The sequence below is a fragment of the Heterodontus francisci genome, chromosome 3 (assembly GCF_036365525.1).
Source record: "Heterodontus francisci isolate sHetFra1 chromosome 3, sHetFra1.hap1, whole genome shotgun sequence".
Lineage (NCBI taxonomy): Eukaryota > Metazoa > Chordata > Chondrichthyes > Heterodontiformes > Heterodontidae > Heterodontus > Heterodontus francisci.
Genome location: NC_090373.1, coordinates 41544435 through 41570880, shown reverse-complemented (window position 1 = coordinate 41570880; position 26446 = coordinate 41544435). Strand labels below are relative to the sequence as shown.

At 44.2% G+C, this 26446-nt stretch overlaps 1 protein-coding gene across 3 annotated transcripts in view; it reads left to right on the top strand.

The window, feature by feature from the left end:
* The window catches only part of LOC137355859 (CUB and sushi domain-containing protein 1-like), a 1186508-nt gene that overhangs the window by 67166 nt on the left and 1092896 nt on the right, over window positions 1-26446 (top strand). For all 3 annotated transcript variants that reach the window (XM_068021465.1, XM_068021474.1, XM_068021456.1), the window contains exon 3: window positions 19028-19115. In XM_068021465.1, the coding sequence (XP_067877566.1) occupies window positions 19028-19115 (88 nt within the window). The remainder of the gene's footprint in view (window positions 1-19027; window positions 19116-26446) is intronic.

The window sequence follows — 26446 nt, the reverse complement described above, 5'->3', positions numbered from 1 at the left end:
CCCAATCTCGTGAACCTTCATTGTTCTGCCTCCAAGGCAAGCATATCCTTCCTTATAAATGGAGACCAAAACTGTACCCCAGGTATGGCCTCATCAAAGCCCTGTATAGTTGTAACAAGACTTACTTATTCCAAATCCCCTTGCAATAATGGCCAAAATGCCATTTTCCTTCTAATTGCTTGCTGTACCTGCATGCTCACTTTCTGTAATAAAAGCAAAATACTGCGGATGCTGGAAATCTGAAATAAAAACAAAAAGTGCTGGAAATAATCAGCAGGTCTGGCAACATCTGTGGAGAGAAGCAGAGTTAATGTTTCAGGTCTGTGACTTTTCATCACTTTGTGTTCCCTATACGAGTACACCCAAGTCTTTCTGAATATCAACATTTGGAAGTTTCATACCTTTTTAAAAATATTCTGCTTTTTTGTTCTTACTACCAAAATGAATGACCTCACATTTCCCTTTAATGTATTCCACCTGTCACCTTGTTGCCCAGTCATTTAATCTGCCTATATCTCTTTGCAGCCTCTTTTTTAACATTTTTTATTTGTGGGATGTGGGTGTCGCTGGCTAAGCCAGCATTTATGGCCCATCTATAATTGCCCTTGAGAAGGTGGTGGTGAGCCGCCTTCTTGAACTGCTGCAGTCCTTGGGGCTTAGGCACACCAAGAGTGCTGTTAGGAAGGGAGTTCCAGGATTTTGACCAAGCAACAGTGAAGGAATGGCCATATAGTTCCAAGTCGAGATGGTGTGTGGCTTGGAGGAGAACTCGCAGATGGTGGTGTTCCCATGCATCTGCTGCCCTTGTCCTTCTAGGTGGTAGAGGTCACAGGTTTGGAAGGTGCTGTTGAAGGAGCCTTGGTGCGTTGCTGCAGTGCATTTTGTAAATGGTACACACTGCTGCCACTGTGCGTTGGTTGTGGAGGGAGTGAATGTTGAAGGTGGTGATTGGGGTGACAATCAAGTGGGCTGCTTTGTCTTGGATGGTGTCGAGCTTCTTGAGTGTTGTTGAAGCTGCACTCATCCAGGCAAGTGGAGAGTATTCCAACACACTCCTGACGTGCCTTGTAGATGGTGGACAGGCATTGGGGAATTAGGAGGTGAGTTACTCGCCACAGAATTCCCAGCCTCTGACCTGCTCTTGTAGCTACAGCATTTATGTGGCTGGTCCAGTTCAGTTTCTGGTCAATGGTAACCTCCAGGATGTTGATAGTGGGGGATTCAGCGATGATAATGCCATTGAACATCAAGGGGAGATGGTTAGATTCTCTCTTGTTAGAGTTGGTCATTGCCTGGCACTTGTGTGGCATGAATGTTACTTGCCACCTCATCAGCCCAAGCCTAGATGTTGTCCAGGTCTTGCTGCTTATGGAAACAGACTGCCTCAGTACCTGAGGAGTTGCGAATGGTACTGAACATTGTGCAATCATCAGCAAACATCTCCACTTCTGACCTTATGATGGAGCGAAGGTCATTGATGAAACAGCTGAAGATGGTTGTGCCTAGGACACTACCATGAGGAACTCCTGCAGTGATGGCCTGAGACCGAGATGATTGATCTCCAACGACCATAATCATCTTCCTTTGTGCTAGGTATGACTCCAACCAGCAGAGACTTTTCCCCTGATTCGCATTGACTCCAGTTTTGCTAGGGCTCCTTGATGTCTTTGTGTCCTCACAGCTTACATTCCCACCTAGCTTTTGAATCATCAACAAACCTAGATACATTACTCTGGTCCCTTTAAGTCATTAATATAGATCGTAAATAGCTGAGGCCCCAGCACTGATCCTTGTGGCACTCCACTAGTTATAGCCCACCAACTTGAAAATGCCCCGTTTATCCCTACTCTCTGTTTCTTGTCCATTAACCAATCCTCCATCCATGCTATTATATTTCTTATTTTTGTTCTTATTGAGTTCTTATCTTGCATAGTAACCTTTTGTGTGGGACCTTACCAATTACCTTTTGGAAATCCAAGTATGTTATATCTACTGGCTCCCCTATATCTACCCTACTGGTTATCTCTCCAAAAAGCTCTAATACATTTGTCAAACACAATTTGCTTTTCATAAAACCATGTTGACTCTGTCTGATCTATTATTTTCTAAGTGCATTGTTAAGAATTCCTGACTATTAGATTCCAGCATTTCCTTTTGAATGATGTTTGGTTAACTGGCTCGTAGTTCCCTATTTTCCTTCTCACTCCTTTCTTGAATTGTGGTGTTACATTTGCTAACTTCCAATTGGCTGGGACCATTCTAGAGTGTAGGAAATTTTGGAAAGTCATATCCAGTGCATCCACTCTTTCTGCAGCTACCTCTTTTAGAACCCTAGGATGTCGGCCATCAGGTCCTGGGGATTCATCAGCTTTTAGCCTTTTAAGTTTCTCCAATACTTTTTTGCTGCTGATATTAATTTCTTTAAGTTCCTCATGCTTATAAGTCCCTTCTTTACCCTCTATTTATGGTATTTAATTTGTGTCTTCTACTAAGAACACAGACACAAAATATTTGTTCAACGTCTCTGCCATTTCCTCATTCCCCATGATAATTTCTCCTGTCTCGAACTTCATCGGTTAGATTAGGTTTGCAAGTATAATCATGGGTTTTTATTTTTGGTGGGTGGGTGGGTAGTTTGTTTGGTAAGGTAAATCAGATGAAGCATGAAATATTTTATCCAACAGTGAACTTTCAATAAAATACAAAGTGGTTAGATTTTAAACATATTTAGCCACCAGTTTTGTTTAAAGATTAAGCATCAAACTTTATATTCCATTTTTCTTAGGTCTTGATGGATTAATTTTAGTTTGCAGGGATTGAAGCAGAATTCTTGGGGGAAATATACTTCTGAAGTATTAAGTTCTGCATATATTATATTTTAAATTTACAAATGCATTTATCATTAACACAAAATCTGTATGATTTCTGAATTTGAGAGAGGTTAATATTTGCATATGTCACAATTGGTTTTCATCACTATGGACAGTCATGGCACGTATTCATTGGCAAGTCTTTTTTCAGTTTGTATACTCATCAATCTGATCTAAAATGTAAAGATCTACTACTCCAAATGACATTTTGGCACAGAATAAACTTGTGCGATTTTGCTTTTATTTCACTTGGGATTTTAGTAGGCAGTAACGTTTACCAGAATTTAATCTGTTGTCTGATTCAGGCAAGGACTAAGAATGAGTCGTTGGGCCAGGATTGCCAAAATACTTTGTAATATTTCTCCCTTAGTTTTCTTCTCTCCTTTGCTAAAGCAGAGACTCATGAAAGGGCATGGAGTCCTGATAACTCAGCACTATTTTTTTGCACCTCATCCAAGTGACCATACAAAATATTACTAAATGCTGTTAACAGGATACTTTATTAATGGGGGTGGGGGCAGGGGGAAGGGTGGTGGGGGCATCACAACCAATCTCATCCTATTCTCAAATGATACCCAGAGACTGGAATTTTCCAATAAGAGACAACTACATGGCGATGAGGATCAGATCTATGGCTGATCTTTTGTGCTTACCTATTGCAGTGATACTGACCCCGATTGTACTCCTTAACTCTGTTACATCTAATGTAAGCTAACTCAGCAAGACAGAAAATTGAACCTGAGATTTTTCTGAGCTTGGCAGAATTGCCGACTGAGCCATCACTGTCAAATACATTGTTCATATCCATTTTCATATAATTGCAAATTGGGAAAATTAAGGGAAATAAACTGAAGATGATCAATGGTTAATTTCAAGTAAATTGAAGCATCAGTTATTACAGCAAATGGGAAACAAATCATGAAGAAATATCTTGCTTGTGCCTACCATGCATGTGCAATATATTGACTTTGCTTAAGTTCTGGGGCTGGATTTTGTTCTCAGCCTGATGTTGGGTTTCTTGTGGGGGGGGGGGGGGGGGAGCCAGCTGAAGAATTGGGGCGGCAGTTGCCACCATGGAGCTCGACGCCGGGATTGCCAAACCCGATCTTCCTGGCGGTGGCGAGGCTCCGTGGCAGTACCTCCACTGATCTGCGACATTACCACACTTTACATATTTAAAACACCTCTCTGCATAAATTTAAATTTAATTCCCCAAACTCTTACCTTCAGTTCCCAACCTTGAGCATGTCGTGCGGCACTCACGCCTTTACTTTCCCGTCCAGGAGAAGCCGGTGCCACCGAGGTGGAAAAGTAGTCAATTCCACATTATTTAGTGTATGGGGGGAAGGTGTCAACTCCACATTATTTAGTGTATGGGGAAGGTGTCAACTCCACGTTATTTAGTGTATGGGGAAGGTGTCAACTCCACATTATTTAGTGTCTGGGGGGAAGGTGTCAACTCCACATTATTTAGTGTATGGGGAAGGTGTCAACTCCACGTTATTTAGTGTATGGGGGGAAGGTGTCAACTCCACATTATTTAGTGTATGGGGACGGTGTCAACTCCACATTATTTAGTATATGGGGGGAAGGTGTCAACTCCACATTATTTAGTGTATGGGGGGGAAGGTGTCAACTCTACATTATTTAGTGTATGGGGGGAAGGTGTCAACTCTACATTATTTAGTGTATGGGGAAGGTGTCAACTCCACATTATTTAGTGTATGGGGACGGTGTCAACTCCACATTATTTAGTATATGGGGGGAAGGTGTCAACTCCACATTATTTAGTATATGGGGGGAAGGTGTCAACTCCACATTATTTAGTGTATGGGGGGGAAGGTGTCAACTCTACATTATTTAGTGTATGGGGGGGAAGGTGTCAACTCCACATTATTTAGTGTATGGGGGGAAGGTGTCAACTCCACATTATTTAGTATATGGGGGGAAGGTGTCAACTCCACATTATTTAGTGTATGGGGAAGGTGTCAACTCCACATTATTTAGTGTATGGGGGGGAAGGTGTCAACTCCACATTATTTAGTGTATGGGGGGAAGGTGTCAACTCCACATTATTTGGTGTATGGGGAAGGTGTCAACTCCACATTATTTAGTGTATGGGGGAGAAGGGATCAACTCTGCAATATTTAGTGTATGGGGGGAAGGGTTTAACTCTGCATTATTTAGTGTATGGGGGAGAAGAGATCAACTCTGCAATATTTAGTGTATGGGGGGGAAGGGTTTAACTCTGCATTATTTAGTGTATGGGGGAGAAGGGATCAACTCTGCAATATTTAGTGTATGGGGGAAGGGTTTAACTCTGCATTATTTAGTGTATGGGGGAGAAGGGATCAACTCTGCAATATTTAGTGTCTGGGGGAAGGGTTTAACTCTGCATTATTTAGTGTATGGGGGAGAAGGGGTTAACTCTGCATTATTTAGTGTATAGGGGAGAAGGGGTCAACTCTGCATTATTTAGTGTATGGGGGAGAAGGGGTCAACTCTGCATTATTTAGTGTATGGGGGGAAGGGGTCAACTCTGCATTATTTAGTGTATGGGGGGAAGGTGTCAACTCTGCGTTATTTAGTGTATGGGGGGAAGGGGTCAACTCTGCATTATTTAGTGTATGGGGGGAAGGTGTCAACTCTGCATTATTTAGTGTATGGGGGGAAGGTGTCAACTCTGCGTTATTTAGTGTATGGGGGGAAGGGGTCAACTCTGCATTATTTAGTGTATGGGTGGAAGTGTTTAACTCTGCATTATTTAGTGTATGGGGAGAAGGGGTCAAATCTGCATTATTTAGTGTATGGGGGAGAAGGGGTCAACTCTGCATTATTTTGAACTATTTGCAAGGTTGTCAGCCTTTTAAATGGCATTGCCAATGTCGCACCCAACATGTGATGCGGGGCAGGGGGTCGTGGGGGGGGTGCCGCCACTGTCATTACGTTAAGTGGACACCCACCGTGGTGGTGTAGCTCCTGTGGTGCGGCCACCATTTTTTGCTCTTAACAGTGGGACAATAACATCCAGCCCCTGTTTTTAGTCATATTAGTGCAAAGCATCTAAAAGGTAAGTCTTTCTGAAGCATTTACAAGACAGTTCAAACTGAACTGTGAAGGGAAGGAGGAAGGCAGACTGTTAGAAAGCCATGATTCCATCCTTTGTATTGTTGAAATAAGCTCAAATATAAATGGATTGAGTTGGCATCACAAACTAGTGGATACTTCAAGCTGAAACAAGTGACCATTTTATTAACCAAAAAAAAATGAGCTGACATCACATGAATCCCAGATCAAATAGGTTGATGACCAACACTGTTTATTTTTTTTTTTAAAGATACAGCACTGAAACAGGCCCTTCGGCCCACCGAGTCTGTGCCGACCATCAACCACCCATTTATACTAATCCTACACTAATTCCATATTCCTACCACATCCCCACCTGACCCTATATTTCCCATCACCTAGCTATACTAGGGGCAATTTATAATGGCCAATTAACCTATCAACCAGCAAGTCTTTGGCATGTGGGGGGAAACCGGAGCACCCGGAGGAAACCCACGCAGACACAGGGAGAACTTGCAAACTCCACACAGGCAGTACCCAGAATTGAACCCGGGTCGCTGGAGCTGTGAGGCTACGGTGCTAACCACTGCGCCACTGTGCCGTCCATTTCTAAATGGACTTTTATTTAAGTCACCTAAAATTACTAAGTATAACTAGAAGAACCAAGTAGATATTGGTGAGATCCTAGAAAGTAATTCTGCAAATGAAGAAAACAAAAATAAACACACATATTACCTTATCGCATCTCTAAAAAGTACCTCATAGTACTTCACGTACAAGGAATTACTTTGATGTGTAGTGACTGTTGATATGTGGGCAAATGGAGCAACCAGTTTACGCACAGCAATATCCCACCAACAGAAATGAGGTGAAAAGCCAATTTATAAAAGCAAAATACTGCAGATGCTGGAAATCTGAAATAAAAACAAGGCATGCTGGAAATACTCAGCAGGTCTGGCAGCATCTGTGGAGAGAGCAGCAGAGTTAACGTTTCAGGTCAGTGACCCTTCATCAGAACAGTTCTTTTTCAAATAAGTGCCATAGAATCTTAAATATACAATTGAACAACTGTAACAACTGGTTTTATGTCTCCTCCAAGCGATGATATGCCCAAAGATGTAGTGCCACCTTGGTACTTCATTTGAGAATTATTCTAAATTGCATGCTTAAGTGCTAGAATTGGGCTTGAACTCACCTGTTTTAAACCAGAGGTGAGACTTTCTGCAACTGAGCCAAGCCTACACTCCTTTTCAGTTTTAGATTTGTTAAGAATTATAATAAAGTTGCAACAGAAAGACATATGGGTGAGTTAGCATAGTTCATAGTCAATTAAAATTACTCTTTATAAATCTTCACAGTGTAATGATCCATTAAACTTATTTCCTCCTCTTATGTAACTATTACTTTCTGCCAAGCTGTTGGACACTGTTTACCAAGTATGGGAATAATTTGTGCACTGGCAACTTTAATCTGATCTGCAATTGTTTCTGGAGTGGTTTATATAAAAGTGCTTCACACCCTGTTACAACAGAGGTGGGAGGAGTGCACTTTCTTTTCTAGTTCCACATCTCCACAGGTGACAACATATATTTAAATGTTAACTAGTTACCAATGCAGTCAATTACATGCTCTACTCTTTACCCCGGAATAAACCACATGAAGCAGGTTTTATTATTTAATAAAAAAATTATCAGTTTATTATCAAACAAGACTTATCCAGTAATGAAGTATAGCATTAACACACAGATTGAAACATGAAAGTCCCCTCCACACAAACTCACAGACACACACTGAAAAAAATACAAATATTCTGCCTGCAGAGGTCTGTTATAAGAAAAAGACAAAAAGAGACTACTTTGGCCAAATATTTGCTAATTCTTGAAAAAAAAAGATGTGGAAGGATGTCAGTTGTCCCTTTTGGTCTGACATCCGGGTATACAGTCACTGGAATCTTTTCTGGAGAAGTTCTTTTCAGGCAGCGTTGAGAATTAATCTGGCAAGTTTTTCCAGGAGAAATGTGGCATCAGGGGTTTCAGCCAGCACACACTTGAATCACAGGGCTTTTCCAAAGATAGGAGGAAAGAGGAGCTGACACCCTGGACTTCTCAGGGTCTCTAAGAGAGGTGCAGGCAAAATGAGCTGGGGAGGGTATATTTTTCCTTGGCAGGCAAAACACCAACTGTCTTCAAAATAGTTCACACCCCAAACTGAACCAAGACAATATCTTAGAAACGAAAGCACATATAGAAAGTCAACCTCCTGACTTCCATAAACCTTGACATGTGGCGTCTCTGTAAACGTCTTCCCCAGGTCACCAAGTTTTCTGTTGCTTATTGAGCTTAAAGCACATGATTTCCAGTAAATGTTGTTTTCAAACAACATCTCAGTGTCCTTTCAGTGAACTGGCAACAACAAAACAAAGTTCAACATTTATAAAATCTTCATCCTTCCAATGAATCCATCTCCACAACTTAAACATGAGTCCGCTAAACAAATACTTAACAAAAAATATAGAAGCACCTTCATAACAATCCACATTGTTGGTAGTCAATTGCCAGTGACCGGAGGAGTATTAGAAAATTCCCTGCACGGATGTGCACTGACATTACAGAGCTCAGTATATTTTAGTCCCTCTATTTTACTTGCCTTTGTGAGGTTGAATGTAATAAATTACTGTTTCATTTAGACTTGTTTCAATGGAATCTGAAGAAATAAACACATTGGCTGGAATTTTACGCCATCCCAGAGAAACAGATTGTGGCAGGGGCGGAGTGGGGAGGTCGGGGGGAGCGCAAAATTGAGCAGGAGGCTCCGGGAGACCTTGCTGGCCCGCTTTCACCTCCGCCCTACTTTGCGTAGACCGCGGGTGACCGATTGAGGGCCGCCCCCACTTCTCCAACCACCCCCCGGACCCGAGACCCACCCACCCTTCCCCTGAAACGAACACTCTTGCCTCGCTGGGTTGCAACTGATTCCCACGGCGAGACAAACCTCAACTTACCTTCAGTCTTGGCTCCATGTCCTTGGCTGGGCTGCAGTCCCAGCAGTGCCCACCGCTCCCTGTGGCGCTGCTGGGAATAAGAGCTGCCGACCCAATGATTGGCCAGCAGCTCAATGAGGTGGAACTTCCTCCCTCAAGCAGGTGGAAGTCCCGCCTTGGAACAATTAAAGCCCGGGGACCCATAAAATTTGGGACGGATCCCTGGGCCGGGCGGAAGCGGGTTTGTCACCGACTTTTACATCGGTGGCCAGCTTCAGTCCGCCCGACATAAAATCCAGCCCCTTTTTTTTTATTCGTTCATGGGATGTGGGCGTCACTGGCCAGGCCAGCATTTATTGCCCATCCCTAATTGCCCTTGAGAAGGTGGTGTTGAGCTGCCTTCTTGAACCGCTGCAGTCCATTTGAGGTAGGTATACTCACAGTGCTGTTAGGAAGGGAGTTCCAGGATTTTGATCTAACGATAGTGAAGGAACAGCGATATAGTTCCAAGTCAGGATGGTGTGTGACGTGGCGGGGAACTTACAGGTGGTGGTGTTCCCATGTATTTGCTGCCCTTGTCCTTCGAGTTGGTAGAGGTCGCGGGTTTGGAAGGTGCTGTCTAAGGAGCATTGGTGCATTGCTGCAGTGCATCTTGTGGATGGTACATACTACTGCCAATGTGCGTCAGTGGTGGAGGGAGTGAATGTTTGTTGATGGGGTGCCAATCAAGTGGGCTGCTTTGTCCTGGATGTTGTCGAGCTTCTTGAGTGTTGTTGGAGCTGCACCCATCCAGGCAAATGGAGAGTATTCCATCACACTCCTGACTTGTGCCTTGTAGATGGTGGACAGGCTTTGGGGAGTCAGGAGGTGAGGTACTCGCCTCAGGATTCCTAGCCTTTGACCTGCTCTTGTAGCCACGGTACTTATATGGCTACTCCAGTTCAGTTTCTGGTCAATGGTAGCCCCCAGGATGTTGATAGTGGGGGATTCAGCGATTGTAATGCCGTTGAATGTCAAACGGAGACGGTTAGATTCTCTCTTGTTGGAGATGGTCATTGCCTGGCACTTGTGTGGCACGAATGTTACTTGCCATTTATCAGCCCAAGCCTGGATATTGTCCAGGTCTTGCTGCATTTCTACACGGACTGCTTCAGTATCTGAGGAGTCGTGAATGGTGCTGAACATTGCACAATCATCAGTGAACATCCCCACTTCTGACCTTATGATTGAAGGAAGGTCATTGATGAAGCAGCTGAAGATGGTTGCGTCTAGGACACTACCCTGAGGAACTCCTGCAGTGATGTCCTGGAGCTCAGATGATTGACCTCCAACAACCACAGCCATCTTCCTTTGCGCTAGGTATGACTCCAGCCAGCGGAGGGTTTTCCCCCTGATTCCCATTGACCTCAGTTTTGCTCGGGCTCCTTGATGCCATACTTGGTCAAATGTTGCCTTGATGTCAAGGGCAGTCACTCTCACCTCACCTCTTGAGTTCAGCTCTTTTGTCCTTGTTTGAACCAAGGCTGTAATGAGGTCAGGAGCTGAGTGGCCCTGGCGGAATCCAAACTGAGCGTCACTGAGCAGGTTATTGCTAAGCAAGTGCCGCTTGATGGCACTGTTGATGACACTTTCCATCACTTTACTGATGATTGAGAGTAGGCTGATTGGGCGGTAATTGGCCGGGTTGGACTTGTCCTGCTTTTTGTGTACAGGACATATCTGGGCAATTTTCCACATTGTAGGGTAGATGCCAGTGTTGTAGCTGTACTGGAACAGCTTGGCTAGGGGCGCGGCAAGTTCTGGAGCACGTCTTCAGTACTATTGCCGGAATATTGTCAGGGCCCGTAGCTTTTGTAGTATCCAGTGCCTTCAGTCGTTTCTTGATATCACGCGGAGTGAATTGAATTGGCTGAAGTCTGGCTTCTGTGATGCTGGGGACTTCAGGAGGAGGCCGAGATGGATCATCAACTCGGCACTTCTGGCTGAAGATTGTTGCAAATGCTTCTGCCTTATCTTTCGCACTGATGTGCTTGGCTCCCCCATCATTGAGGATGGGGATATTTGTGGAGCCACCTCCTCCAGTTAGTTGTTTAATTGTCCACCACCATTCACGGCTGGATGTGGCAGGACTGCAGAGCTTAGATCTGATCCATTGGTTATGGGATCGCTTAGCTCTGTCTATCGCATGCTGCTTACGCAGTTTGGCACGCAGATAGTCCTGTGTTGTAGCTTCACCAGGTTGACACCTCATTTTGAGGTATGCCTGGTGCTGCTCCTGGCATGCCCTCCTGCACTCTTCATTGAACCAGGGTTGGTCTCCTGACTTGATGGTAATGGTAGAGTGGGGGATATGCTGGGCCATGAGTTTACAGACTGTGGTTGAGTACATCCTGCTGCTGCTGATGGCCCACAGCGCCTCATGGATGCCCAGTTTTGCATTGCTAGATCTGTTCGAAATCTATCCCATTTAGCACGGTGATAGTGCCACACAACACGATGAACGGTATCCTCAATGTGAACGCAGGACTTCGTCTCCACAAGGACTGTGCGGTGGTCACTCCTACCAATACAGTCATGGACAGAAGCATCTGCGGCAGGCAGATTGGTGAGGACAAGGTCAAGTATGTTTTTCCCTCGTTTTGGTTCCCCCACCACCTGTCGCAGACCCAGTCTAGCAGCTTAGTCCTTTAGGACTCGGCCAGCTCGGTCAGTAGTGGTGTTACTGAGCCACTCTTGGTGATAGACATTGAAGTCCCCCACCCAGAGTACATTTTGTACCCTTGCCACCCTCAGTGCTTCCTCCAAGTGGTGTTCAACGTGGAGCAGTACTGAGTCATCAGATGAGGGAGGGCGGTCGGTGCTAATCAGTAGGAGCTTACGTTGCCCATGTTTGACCTGATGCCATGAGACTTCATGGGGTCCGGAGTCGATGTTGAGGACTCCCAGGGCAACTCCCGCCCTACTGTATACCACTGTGCTGCCACCTCTTCATTTGGATGTAGATCATGTAACCTATCAATACAATCGGCTGCATTTTACTGCGGCAGACGTAAACAATGGTGGCCTGCACATGCAGGCTGCATTTTTCGGAGCGGGGTGGACTGCCTACCCTGATGCTGTGGAGGGGGTGGATGGTCTCTCTCCGGCAATGGCGCATTGCACAGGTGCGCTGCCATTTTTAAAGGGCTCCAAACCCTGCATTGCAATTTACATATTTAAAGGAATAGTGATAGTAAAAAATTAAATAAAGTGATCCTGACCCTCTCCCATCCGCCTCCCCGAATAAGCATAGAAGTAATTTCCTGCCCTCTCGCCGCGCACCCCCCCCCCGCAAAACACTTGCCTTGTACTACTGACCTCCCCCTGCCCAAGTTCATCAACTTTAAACTTTATCCCTTCCCACCACCCCCTAGATCAATGAGCTTAGTCAGACCCTGATTCACCACCGCCCCCGCTCCCCCACCACACTGAAAAACTTACTTGCTGCACCCTCCCCACCAGTGTCACGCCTCGGATCTCCAGACAGGAATCCAAAGGCACGGGAGTGTCGGCTGCCGGCAGCAATATCACTCCAGAATGGACGGCAGGAGCGGGTAAGTAATTAATGAATTCATTTAAATATTTAAATCTTGCTCCCGAACGGCAGGGGGGTGGGGGCGAGGAGGGGGTTCCACAAGGCCTGGCCACCACCTTGGTGGGCCTCTCCTGGTGGCATTTTGTGCACCCCGCCCTAGGCCATGACCCCCGACATCGGTGGGGCTGTAAAATCCAGCCCAGAACTAGATTCTATGCACCCTCCACTGGGAGTAGTCACTCCCCCAGTCACATGGAGGGGGCAGGCTCTCAGTGCGCTGGCACCATTTTTCAAGGGCAGCCAATCCTGCTGGTTAATTTACATTTTTAAAGTTATACCTACCCCCCACCCCACTGTACTTATCAAAAACCTGTCACCCCTTTCCCACCCCACAGTAACAATTAAATTCAATATTTGCCCTCTCCCTCACCCTAAAAGCACTTACCTTCAACATTTGACCTTTTCTCCCCCCAAACTGAACAAGATGCAGAAGTCCCCGCCATACACTAGTACTGTAAATCTGACCCCGTCCCCTCCCCCCACCCACCACTGTGGTGCCTGCTATCCCTGGACGGGAAAGTGAAAGCACGTGCTGGCTGCCGCTCAGAAGATCACGGCCCTTAGGTGGGATTGGAGTGAATTTTATTTAAATCTATTCATGTGCTTAATTTAAATATTCAAAGCTGGGTCCTGACGCCCAGCAGCAGTAGAGGAGGGCTGCCATGGAGCCTCACCGCCGCAGGAAGATCGGCCCTAGCATTCCCGGCATCGGACTCCGTGGCGAGCCGCTGCCAGAACGATCTTTCGGCGCTCCCGCCGCGGAGCCCGACATCGGGAACTCAGTAAAGTCCCAGCTATAGTATTGCATCTTGGTGCAAATGCCAAAGTTCAAGTGAGTTCATTTGAGCTTTGTTAATATTGCAATTCATACTATTCCAAGCCTTTAAAAATGGTTAACGATTTTTGCACTATGTATGTAAGTACTTATCTACAACAGTCTATAAGTTCAAAGGTTGAACTAATATAGAACGCCTTGATAGAGCTTCAATATAAATACAGCTCTCCATAATATTTGCTTTTTTCCCGTAAGGTTTAGCTGTTGAAGGAATTTATTGACCTTGAACTTGTTTCAACATGTGGTTTGGATTTATCGAGCTTATCTCCTGCAAGAACATCGCTTATTTGTTACTTGATTTTGCAACCAGCACTTTATCTTGTTTCATTGCATATCACATCTTTACAGAATCATACTTTCCTTTAAGTCTCGTCTCCTCACCTTAAACCATTATCTTTTGTTAGCAGTAATCCCCAAATCCTTTCCAATTCATTCTGGACTGTTAATGCTCAATAAAATAAACTCTTCCTTCAATTGATCATATGATATAATACTGTTGTGTGTGATTCCATAGTCATCATTATTCTCTATAAAGTCCACATTGAATCATCAAAATCAGTTCTGTTTAACTTCTGTGCTGATTAATAGCCTTAATTGGGTAGCAAATTTGAAGCATAAAAGTTTCTTCATTGAAAATTTGGATGCTCTCAACCCTGTGAGTATGTACAAAATTTCCCCTACATTTGCATTAATTGCTGTTACACTGGTAATCCTACTCAGACAGGCTTCCTTGGATAGCTAGTGTGGAAAATGCTATCTTACGTTACGTTGGGGAGAGGAAAGCAGTTTTTGCTTTACATGTCACCAAGTGTTTTGGGACTGTGTGCTGGAGACTCCAGTATGGTGGGGTGGGTAGAAATTGGACAACCTTGTACCTGTTTTACAGGCATAAAAATGGCACAATGAAGACGAATTTCAGAAACCAATATCCTGCGTCCCAGGGATGCCAGAAAGACGTTCAATCCAATACTGAGATAGGCCATTGATCAGGCGTTGCTGGTGATCACCAAAAACAGGCATTAGGTTCTATGCAAATGTAAATGAGACACCTATTGCCTGTTTTAGGCCCTTTATGATTACAGGGATATAGCACAGCAGAGCAGAGCCGAGCCTTCTCGATTGGGATTCTTAAGCAGCCCAAGTGCTGACTGCTACCAATAGTTTTTAAAAAAGAAAGTTTTGTTGTGGAGCCAAAAAAGAGCACGAGTGCTTCTGCTGCTACCACAGTACTCCTGACTGCATCTCCCTCCCCCCACCTCCCCACCAACTAGGACTTACCTTACCACTGCTGGTGAGGCAAACTGGCCCCATATTCAACAATGTAAAATGGACGGGCTGCCTGTGGAAGTGCAACAGGTACTGGAGGCTCATCCAATTAATGAAAATGAGGCTGAAATTCAGGCTGGCCTTGGATCTCCTAATTGGGATGCATGCAGTCTGCTCTGAAAATGGGCCATAACCAATCTCTCGGACAGGCTGCCTAAAGTAAATGATACTAACTTGCTTTGGTGAGTACACAGTTTTTTTAAAATGATTTGATATTTAAGTAAAATAATTTTAAATCATAAATCTACTTTGGCAATATTATCAAACAAAAAACTGTGCATTGGTGTCTCTAAAAGTGCTGTTCACATTCGGAAATTCCCACGTGGTGGCTTTCTAAACTCAGCTGATTCCATTGGCAGAAATGGTTCTCCACAGGAATGAAGGATGAGGGGATCTAGGAACCTCATCTACCGCTATACCTGATGGAATCACACATATTGTTACATAATAGAGTCAAATGTACCTTGCCATTACATTGGAGTGCTCTTCTCTCAGGCATCAATTGGTGCCAGTATACAATCAGCTCGGCAGTATGCAGATGAGGCTTCTTTGTCCTCCAATTATTCTTCCCACTGGAGAACCAATTCTCTCAGTGAAACCACCCGAGATCAAAAAGTCACTGGGTGGCAACCTACAAGTACAGTATACTGTATAGCAGTAGATGAGGTTCCTAGTTTCCCTAATCCTTCATTTCTGTGGACGGCACAGTGGCGCAGTGGTTAGCACTGCAGCCTCACAGCTCCAGCGACCTGGGTTCAGTTCTGGGTACTGCCTGTGTGGAGTTTGCAAGTTCTCCCTGTGTCTGCGTGCGTTTCCGCTGGGTGCTCCAGTTTCCTCCCACAGCCAAAGACTTGCAGGTTGATAAGTAAATTAGCCATTGTAAATTTCCCCTAGTGTAGGTCGGTGGTAGAAGAATGGTGGAGATGTGGTAGAGAATATGAGGTTAATGTAGGATTAGTATAAATGGGTGGTTGTTGGTTGGCACAGACTCGGTGGGCCGAAGGGCCTGTTTCAGTGCTGTATCTCTAAATATAAAATAAATAAATAGAACCATCTCTCCCAATGGAATCAGCTGAGTTTAGAAAGTCACCATGTGGGGATTTCTGAGTGTGAACAGCACTTTTTGAAACACTAATGCAAAGTTTTTAATAAGATTAACAAATTAGACATATTTTAAACTGCATTTATTAACAACATTGAAAACTGCAACTTGACAGCTGAAAATCCTGTTCGCTTATATAACCTGTTAAATGCTTGCAGTCTTCAGGTGCTATCTGTGCATTTTGTTTTCCTATTCTATACCTTTATTTTGCCTTAATAACAAAAAGTATGCATTTTCAAATAAGTAGTTTGGCATGCCATAAATGGTTTATTCAGAAAAATCTCATTAGATGTTATGGATCATTAGAATTTCCAATGAACGGAGCTCAGCAGATGCTGCACTTGTGGCACATGATTGTTTAAATCCATGCAATACATAGTATTTATGGCATGAATCAAAAACGAATAAGATTAGATTATCAGGACAGGATGAAATTCTGACTGAAATGTTGTATTGTGTTTCCTTTGCCCTGCTTCAGTTATCGAGGCTGTAAATAAGTTCTAAACTCCTCAGGCTCAGTGCACTCTTTTTGGAAATGAGCCATACTGAGCAGCAAAATACAGCTGCTGTGCTTGTTTAACTCATTTCCGCTGTGGTGGTGGCCCTGGTGCACCCCGAGCTTAGAAGACAAATAGAACCAGGATTACTCTTCTAGCTCACTGTTCTGGTGGCCCCTTGCTGAACATTACTTACTTGTGGACATCAGATGACAGAATTGGGTTCAGCTGTGATGTTCCCTGTGATCCAATCACATACCTACAGCACTTATTACCTATATGTGCACAGAATGAATGACTCCTTTGGAAAGTTACTGAAAGATGGTTGATGCCTGTTCAACTCTACTGTATATGTCAGCAGCGGGGGTGGGGGGGCAATTTTATCCTGAATACGAACCCTTGTGAGATGACTTGGGAATCAATCAATGGTCTTGTTGTTGATTATCCGCCATTTCCAATTCAGTGGCTGGCAGAAATTAAATGAGGCCTGCAAGTTAAAAATAGCTCAGACTTAAGGCTGAATTTTCACTTTGGGGGGGAAAGAAACAGGAGTTGGGACTGTTTCTGGGTCCTGAACCTGCCTCTGGGAGGAAACAGTCACTTGGAATTTTGACCAGGGCGCTTCCTTAATTGGCATGGAGAGAGGTTCCCCGTCTAATTAAGGCTGGCAGCTCTCGAAGCTGGAGGAGCAATCAGAGGCCTTTCAGCTTCAGAGGAGCAACTGGCTCCAATGAATGGTAAGGAACTGAGAGGTCGCTTCAACACGAAGGTGCCCTCCCAACAATATCTTCAAAAATTTAATTTAAAAATAGAGAAAGCAACCAGGTCACCACTGTGGCGGTGGGAGTGGAATCCCTCTACAGGGCGACCTTTGGCTGCACCTGAACCCAGGCAGGCAGGGAAGGCTAGAAAGCCTGCTTGGAGCACTGGCACCCTGGCCTGTCACTGGGTGCCCGCCTCCAGGCAGTTGACCCCCATCCCGTTGGGAAACTGGAAGCTGACTGGAAAATCCCTCTTGGCCTCCATTACCTACCCTTAACCAGGTTCACACTGAGCCGAATTGGCTGGCTGTCTGCTTTGTAGGGGCTGGCAGCCCAACTGGCCCTGAACCCCCCTAGGCCAAAATGGCTGATGCCAGGAACAGGGTCCAGAAGCTGGCACCCTAGGCCGTGCCGGTATTTTTGGGCCCTGTCTACCTCCGTTCCCAACCTTGGCGGGGCCTGCAAATCCTGCCCGTAATTTCTAGAAGAGAGGGTGATATTGCAACTCACCTCACTACCCATCTGCCTGAAGTTAAAATCAGGACAGGAGGTGTTCTAATAAATCACCAAGTCATTTTAATATTAACACAATAAGGAAGCAAGATTTCTGAAATAATATTAATTGTATGTTAATGCATTCCGGAGCAACACATACACATCAGTGTGATTTGGATCAACTGGTTAAATACAATGCTGACCCAGATGATTGATAGTCTTATAAACCTTATCATCCTTAATCACTTTCTGAGAAATGGGAAGGAAAGTTAATGAATTGCTGCCTGAACCAGTTTCTTTGTGAGCTCACAGTATTTATTTTGGTGCTGGATTAGCTGGGCTACAAATGGCAATTATAATATTTGTGCAGCACAGTGAACATACAAACATATAAACATATGAATTACGAGCAGGAGTAGGCCACTTGGCCCCTCGAGCCTGCTCTGCCCTTCAATAAGTTCATGGCTGAACTGATTACTCCACATTCCCGTCTACCGCCGATAACCTTTCACCCCCTTGCTTATCAAGAATCTATCTACATCTGCCTTGAAAATATTCAAAGACTCTGCTTCCACTGCCTTTTGACGAAGAGATTTCCAAAGACTCATGACCCTCTGAGAGAAAGAAATTCTCCTCATCTCTGTCTTAAATGGGCGACCCCTTATTTTTAAACAATGACCCCTGGTTCTACATTCTCCCACAAGGAAAAACATCCTTTTCACATCCATCCTGTCAAAACCCCTCAGAATCTTATATATTTCAACCAAGTGGCCTCTTACTCTTCTAAACTCCAGTGGATGCAAGCCTAGCCTGTCCAACCTTTCCTTAGAAGACAACCCACCCATTCCAGGCAGTGGTCGAGTAAACCTTCTCTGAACTGCTTCCAATGCATTTACATCCTTCCTTAAACAAGGAGACCAATATTGTACACAGTACTCCAGATGTGGTCTTACCAACGCCCTGTATAGCTGCAGCAGAACCTCGCTACTTTTGTATTCAATTCCCCTTGCAATAAATGATAACATTCTATTAGCTTTCCTAATTGCTTGCTGTACCTGCATTCTAACCTTTTGCGATTCATGCACAAGGACACCCAGATCCCTCTGCATCTCAGAGCTCTGCAATCTCTCACCATTTAGATAATTTTTTTTTATTCTTCCTGCCAAAATGGACAATTTCATATTTTCCCACATTCTACTCCATTTGCCAGGTCTCTGCCCACTCAGTTAATCTATCTATATCCCTTTATAGCTTCCTTATGTCCTCTTCACAACTTATCTTCGTCCCTATCTTTGTTTCATCAGCAAATTTAGCAACTTTGTAATATATCAGAAAAATTTTACTGTATTCAGTTTCATTAATAACATTTCAAATATAATTGAAAGGATTTCATTTCATTAAATAACCTGTAAAGAAACTGTGACCTGTGTGATATAATCTGCTATTTTCTTTACTGCACAGTGAGTCAAGGTGGAGTTGCTCTGGTGTCTGACATGTGTCCTGATCCAGGAGTTCCAGAAAATGGCAAAAGAACAGGTTCCGACTTTGGGTAAGCAACATTTTACTACTTGCACAAAGGACATGCTGAGGAAAACCTTTCAAGTAAGTTAATAAGAGTGCACGTTGGCAGTAGAAAGAGTGTGATTACACTTGTTTGTAATGTGTTGCATTCTGATTGTGTGTGTCCATATATTATACCAGAAGAAGATCTACAGCAAATGCTACTATTAGACAAATATTGGTTCAGCACTATGAGAATGGAAAGTTGCAGGTGTCTGACTGGAAGATCACATCTGCTTATACTGCATTGCGATGTTAGTAGCAAACTATAGCAGCCATTTTTACCTATATCCATAAACATGCAGGTTCCACGTCAAAAACAACTATCAGTTAAGTGTGCAGTAATGCTTATTTTGCCTTTACTTTCTCCTGAGTTTTACATCCCAACTTCGGCTAGGAAATTGAGACAGCCTTGCTCAAGGACTTTTTCAGTCAAAGGAAATGAATGAATCTGCAAGAAAAGTTGGCCGGAATTTTACGCCACCCCAATGAGCTGGATGGTGGTTGGTGGGGGCGGGGGGTGGGGGGGTGGGTGGCGTAAACTGGAGCGGGAGGCACTGGGAGGCCTTCCCGACCTGCTCCCGCCTCCACCCCACTTTACATAGGGCGGGGGGGGCGGGGAATGCGCCGCCCACCCCAGGCAAATCAAGGCCCTTAAGTTGCCAATTAACGGCCACTTAAGGGCCTTCGCCTGCCTCCCTGTGGATTTTGCGCATGGTAATTGGGCGACCTGGAGCGGGGAAAGGTCGCCTGGTAAAAGCTGGCAGCCTCTCAGCGCTCTGGTGGTAGGCCCTGAAAAGCGGGCACAGGGTGCCCGACTGAGGGCCGCCCCCACTTCCCCAACCACCCCCAGGACCCAAGCTGCTCCCCTTTCCCCCAAAATAACCACCCTTGCCTTGCCGAGGCCCGACAGATTACCCCCAGCAAGGCAAACCCAATTTACCTGGACTCCAGGCTCCATTTCCTCAGCTGGGCTGCAGTCCCAGCAGTGGTTACCGTTCTCGGTGGCGCTGCTGGGAATAAGAGCTGCCAGCCTGCTGATTGGCCGGCAGCACAATGAGGCGTGACTTCCTCTCTTAAGCGGTGGAAGTCCCGCCTCGGAACAATTAAAGCCTGGGGTCCCGTTAAATGCGGGACGGATCCCCAGGCTAGGCGGAAGCGGGTTCACCACCGACTTTTACGTCGGTGGCCACCTCCCGTCCGCCCAACATAAAATCCAGCCTGTTGTTTCTGAAGGGCAGGAGCAAATACTGTAGCCTTCTGATGAATGGCAAAGCTCACCCTGTGATTGAGTTCAAGCTGAGAAACACTGAACTCTTGACCTTCTGCTTGGAAAGCGAGATAACTAGTACGAGAGCTACTATATTCATAGACCCATGTTTGTCTCATTATAGTCTCTATTCTAGTTCTATTATGAGAGGTTCAACTCTTGACAGAACCTGGAATATTGTGTGCCACCCCATTGAACTTTGGGGCTTTAAAGAGGGCAAACTTCTGTGATGAAGTTGGGAAATAGCTTGTAAATTACAAAAAAAGTTCACTTTAATTTTCATCTTAGAACACATAAAGGCTTGATTTCCTAATCCATGTAATGGTGTTAAGCTGCATTGTAAATGAGGTCAGAAGCATTTGCTGGTTAATACTTAATAAAAATGGTTCATAATGTCAAAGCACTTAATTACTGAGCCAAATGATAACTGGATCACTAGGATTACAACAGGCTTTGCATTTCCAATTCCATCTCAAGACTAAAAGAAAAAGATTCAAGACCAACTGACCCAGCATAAATACCTGAAAAGACTGGCAATGGAACTTTTAACCTAAGAACTCACATCAGAGAATCGAGGCATATAATCAATTCTGTGGCAACCAAACCAACCAACCAACAGTAGTTCAAAAAGAAGAAAAGGTTTAAAAATAAAATCGCATTTTAATGCCAATTTTATCCCAATGAGCTTCAGTAAGAACAACTTACCCTTATGCAGCATCTTTCAAATAACAAAACTCAAGCCACTTCACGAGTGCGTGAGTTCTTACTTAGTGCCTATTTGATTGATGTGGAGTGCTCGGACTGAAATTGATACATTATTGAGCTGCACATCAAATGCATTCCCTAGCTTCTGTAATTGATAGTTTCAAAATAAAAATGGTGACAATTTGTTGGTGGAAATTTATCTTCTCCAACTTCTGACTCTGCCCAATTATGTAATGAGTGAGGACTTGTGAAGATTTAATGGAAGGTTGCCTGCAGGAATGTGGGAGAGCTGACTTAGGCTGCAGAGCTCATTGGAAATAGTGAACATTTATACTATCTGCTTGATCAATCAACATAGCCTGATTTTATTGGCCTGGAATTTGCCATGGTAATGATGGCGAAACTGTCAGCGTTTGCATCACTATTCCGCTGAAACTGACAGCAACTTTGAGAGTCTGTACTTATGCGAAATAACGTGGAAATCCATAAGTTGCTGTTGGTGACGTTACGTTCCTCGAGGCAGTGCGCTTTTGAGGACCCCGAGTGCAATCCCTGAGCGTCAGTGATTAACAAAAACTTCCACTTTTACGTTGCAAAATGTTACACTTTGTTGAATGAGTTGTTAGTGGGTTTTTAACTGAGTACTAACTTCATGATTACTGCTCAACACACTCGCTGGCCCTGAGAAGATAATTTTATATTTGTGGAAGATCAAATTTTACCATTTAGGCACACTTTCACATTTTTAAAATATGTTTTTTCAAAAGGTTTGTTTATCTTTATTTTAGATTCTACCATAACCCAATCATAATCATTTATTTCACAGTCTGAAAATTTAAAATTTAAATTTAACATAAAGCATAAATAATTGCTTTTAACTTCCTGGTTTGCTGTGTGTGAATACTTCAGTATGATTGGCTGCTTACCCTGCTTGCTGACATGACTGCTGCTGCATGCCAAGATGTCCCCATGACTTGGCGCCAGATTCAAACTGCTATCAGGAAAGGGAAAAGCCATGCCACAGAGATTGCTAGATATTTGCGGGCAGCTTTCTTCAAGGTCACCAGTGAGTGCCGTTGCTTCGCCGCAGACTGCAAACTCCAGGCCATTGTCTCCTCATAACAATTATCCAAGAAAAGACAAATTAATTGCTCACATATAATGGTTCTATGGCCAGATTATGGTGATATTTTAGTCTAAGGGTTAAGTAGCAATGTTTTTAGTCTGCTGAAGATTCCTAGTTAACACAAGGATTTCCATGATCGGATTTCCCTACTTCCAGGTACTTTGAACACATACCAACATAGGAACCACCCAATGATCTAGATATGCATGCGTACAAGTTCACCATATGCACAGAAGTGATTTGTGGAACATTGTAGAATGACCATGACAAGACAGCATGGGAAATCTCAATCTTGGATTAGTTTCTGTCAGCAAACACAAGTCTAAAAAAAAACAGATATTCTGCAAAGAAAGTCCAATGATTGCAGAGTAGTTTGCAAATGGAATTTGATGGACAGAGAAACACTCAAATGTAATTTGAAGATGACAACATAATTGAAGCACAGGTGTTTGCAGTGAACAGCTACATTTGGTTATGTTCCAGTTTGAACTAGAGAGAAGTAACTAGATGCTATGGCTGAGCAAAGTAACAAGATGTGTTCCAAAAAAATAAACAATATTGTTTATAAATCCGGATGGGTTTTGGCCGGTGTGTCACAGGGTGAGTGAAAAACACATCCAATACAGTAGAAAAAACAAACCAGTTATTTTAACTCCCAAGCATCATTCACATGCCGCTAATCCATTTTCTGCCCATTTTGGCGCTGAAAGTGGCTGCCAGTCTATGGAATATCGGGGGTTCCAGGAGGTCATTGTTAGAAGGAAGTGGGAAAGTCTGGGGTAATGGAGGCCTAAAATGTCCTTGTGGGGCTTTTCCTGGCCCCAAAAAGAAAGTCAAAAACCTTACGTTAGTCGTAGTAGTGGTATCAGTAATGGTGACCATAAGACTACCAGATTGTTATAAAAACCCATCTGATTCACAGATGTCCTTTAGCGAAGGAAATCTCAGCCTTTACCTTAAATGGCCTCTTGACCTTGTAGGAATGCTGCAGTGGCTTCCCCACTAAGGCCAGTGTTAAAATCGCTGTCAAGGCCGGATGACATCATCGGACCCCAATCCACAGAAGTCAGTGACGATCCTCTAGGCTGATGGTTCCAGGACATACAAGTGCCCATAAGATAGTAAGTGCCCACCTGCATGGTTTCTGCCCAGCAGATAGGGTGAAAATCAACCCCTGTATATTACTTAAATTCACTATCTCAATGGAAAGAGGATTGGTCTTACAAAGCAGACAGGTGCCATGTAATGATGGAATCTATAGTTCAGTCATAACAGGCATTGGATAATTTTGAACTGGAGCCGTCATGTCATGTCCTATGAATGAAAATACATTGGAGAAAGTGCAGACCTCTAAATTATTTTATTGATTATCTTTTGTTTTATACAGGCAATACTTTAGCAAAGAGTAATTGGTGAAAATGTGTTAATTACTAACTGACATAGATCAGCGTCACAAGCTGAAAAGACAGATGGGGAGTTGCTTGGGCAGATAAGTAAGGCTGCAGAATGTACTCGTCATGAAAGATTTCAAAATTCCATGGGTTGAACAGCCACATCAGGGACAACCTGAACAAGGGACTGATCAGAATGCTAATAAATTCACTGAGGAAGGCAAGGATGGTCACTTCACACAATGGGCTGAATTTTATTCGGGAACCGCGCTCAGCAGCAGTGCCCTTTCAACTCAGCACGGTGCCCACATTCAGCGCCCGCCCAGGAGACCTGCGATATTACGTGCAGGGGCTCATTTAAATAGTGGGGGCGGAGCGGCTGCCCCCGATGACCTAGAGGGGGCAGCTGCCACGTCCCCAGCAACGCCATCTGGCGCCACCACCCAGGCGCTGGCACCATTTTTAAAGAGCAGTAAGCCCTTATAAGAAATTTACATTTTTAACGGTAAATTATGAAGAATTATTGCATAAAAATACAGACATAATGGAGGTCCGTTCCCACCCCCCCCGATGTTTTCTTTAAGGGTCATCGGCACAAAATTAAACTTTATTACCAACCTGCACATCCCCGCACCCCCCAGCCTCTTTATATTTGCCCTTCAGCCCCTTCCCACCATCTCCACATCCACCTAAAATTGATTTCCCTGCTCTTCCACCCCTTCCACCCTGTTATTCCTCCCCTCTCCCCACCAGGTTCTCGCCCAGAACTCAGTACAGAGTTCCGAAGGCACGCAAAGCATGAACGGCGGCCGTAATATCGGGGTGGGACGGCTGCCGCCTGCAGGTAAGTTTATTTAAATATTTTAAATGTTCATTTGCATATTTAGATGAAGGGCCCACTGCCGCCGGTAATATGCGGCGGGCCCTTCTCAATGTCGCGGGTTGAGGCAGGCCTCTCCCCGTAGCATTTTACCGGCTGCCGCGGCTTCGAGGGGACGGTAAAATTCAGCCCAACATGTGAAGCAGGCTAAGTAGAGCAGAGGCTGTGTTGGATTTGATATTTAGCAATCCACCTGAGGTGATTAGTAACCTGGAGTTTGGGGAGCAACTGGGATCATGTGATCGTTGTATTATACTTAGGTATTGTTAAAGCTAAGGCCATAAACAGTGGGAATGGTAACATAGTGATTATGTTACTGCAGGAGCAATTCCGAGTCTTGGACGAATGATTCAGAGACATGAGTTCAAATCCCACAATGGAGTATTTAAATTGATTTTGCTAAATAAACCTGGAATTGAAAAGATAGTATCAGTAATGGTGACCACGAAACTACCAGATTGTTAGAAAAACCTATCTGGTTCAGTAATGTCCTTTAGGGAAGGAAATCTCCGTCTTTACCTGGTCTGACATATGTGTGACTCCAAACCCACAGCAATGTGTTTGACTCTTAATTGCCCTCTGAAATTGCCGAGCAAGCCACTCAGTTGTAACAAATTACAACAAAGAAGTATAATATTAAAACTGTAAGGGCTGGAAGGCTAGAAACAGACGAATCCCTTGAATGTAAAGACAGTAGAAAGGAACTTAAGCAAGGAGTAAGGAGAGTTAAAAGGGGTCATGAAAAGTCATTGGCAAACAGGATTAAGGATAATCCCAAGGCTTTTTATACATATATAAACAGCAAGAGGGTGACTAGGGAAAGGGTTGGCCCGCTCAAGGACAGAGAAGGGAATCTATGTGTGGAGCCAGAGGAAATGGGCGAGGTACTGAATGAGTACTTTGCATCAGTATTCACCAAAGAGAAGGACTTGGCGGATGATGAGCCTAGGGAAGGGAGTGTAGATAGTCTCAGTCATCTCATTATCAAAAAGGAGGAGGTGTTGGGTGTCTTGCAAAGCATTAAGGTAGATAAGTCCCCAGGACCTGATGGGATCTACCCCAGAATACTAAGGGAGGCAAGGGAAGAAATTGCTGGGGCCTTGACAGAAATCTTTGCATCCTCATTGGCTACAGGTGAGGTCCCAGAGGATTGGAGAATAGCCAATGTTGTTCCTTTGTTTAAGAAGGGTAGCAAGGATAATCCAGGAAATTATAGGCCGGTGAGCCTTACATCAGTGGTAAGGAAATTATTAGAGAGGATTCTTCGGGACAGGATTTACTCCCATTTGGAAACAAACAAATTTATTAGCGAGAGGCAGCATGGCTTTGTGAAGGGGAGGTCGTGTCTCACTAATTTGATTGAGTTTTTTGAGGAAGTGACAAAGATGATTGATGAAGGAAGGGCAGTGGATGTTATCTATATGGACTTCAGTAAAGCCTTTGACAAGGTCCCTCATGGCAGACTGGTGAAGTCACAAAAGGTGAAGTCACACGGGATCAGAGGTGAGCTGGCAAGATGGATACAGAACTGGCTCTATCATAGACGACAGAGGGTAGCAGTGGAAGGGTGCTTTTCTGAATGGAGGGATGTGACTAGTGGTGTTCCGCAGGGATCAGTGCTGGGACCTTTGCTCTTTGTAGTATATATAAATGATTTGGAGGAAAATGTAGCTGGTCTGATTAGTAAGTTTGCGGACGACACAAAGGTTGGTGGAGTTGCGGATAGTGATGAGGATTGTCAGAGGATATAGCAGGATATAGATCGGTTGGAGACTTGGGCGGAGAAATGGCAGATGGAGTTTAATCCGGACAAATGTGAGGTAATGCATTTTGGAAGATTTAATGCAGGTGGAAGTATACAGTAAATTGCAGAACCCTTAGGAGTATTGACAGGCAGAGAAATCTGGGCATACAAGTCCACAGGTCACTGAAAGTGGAAACATAGGTG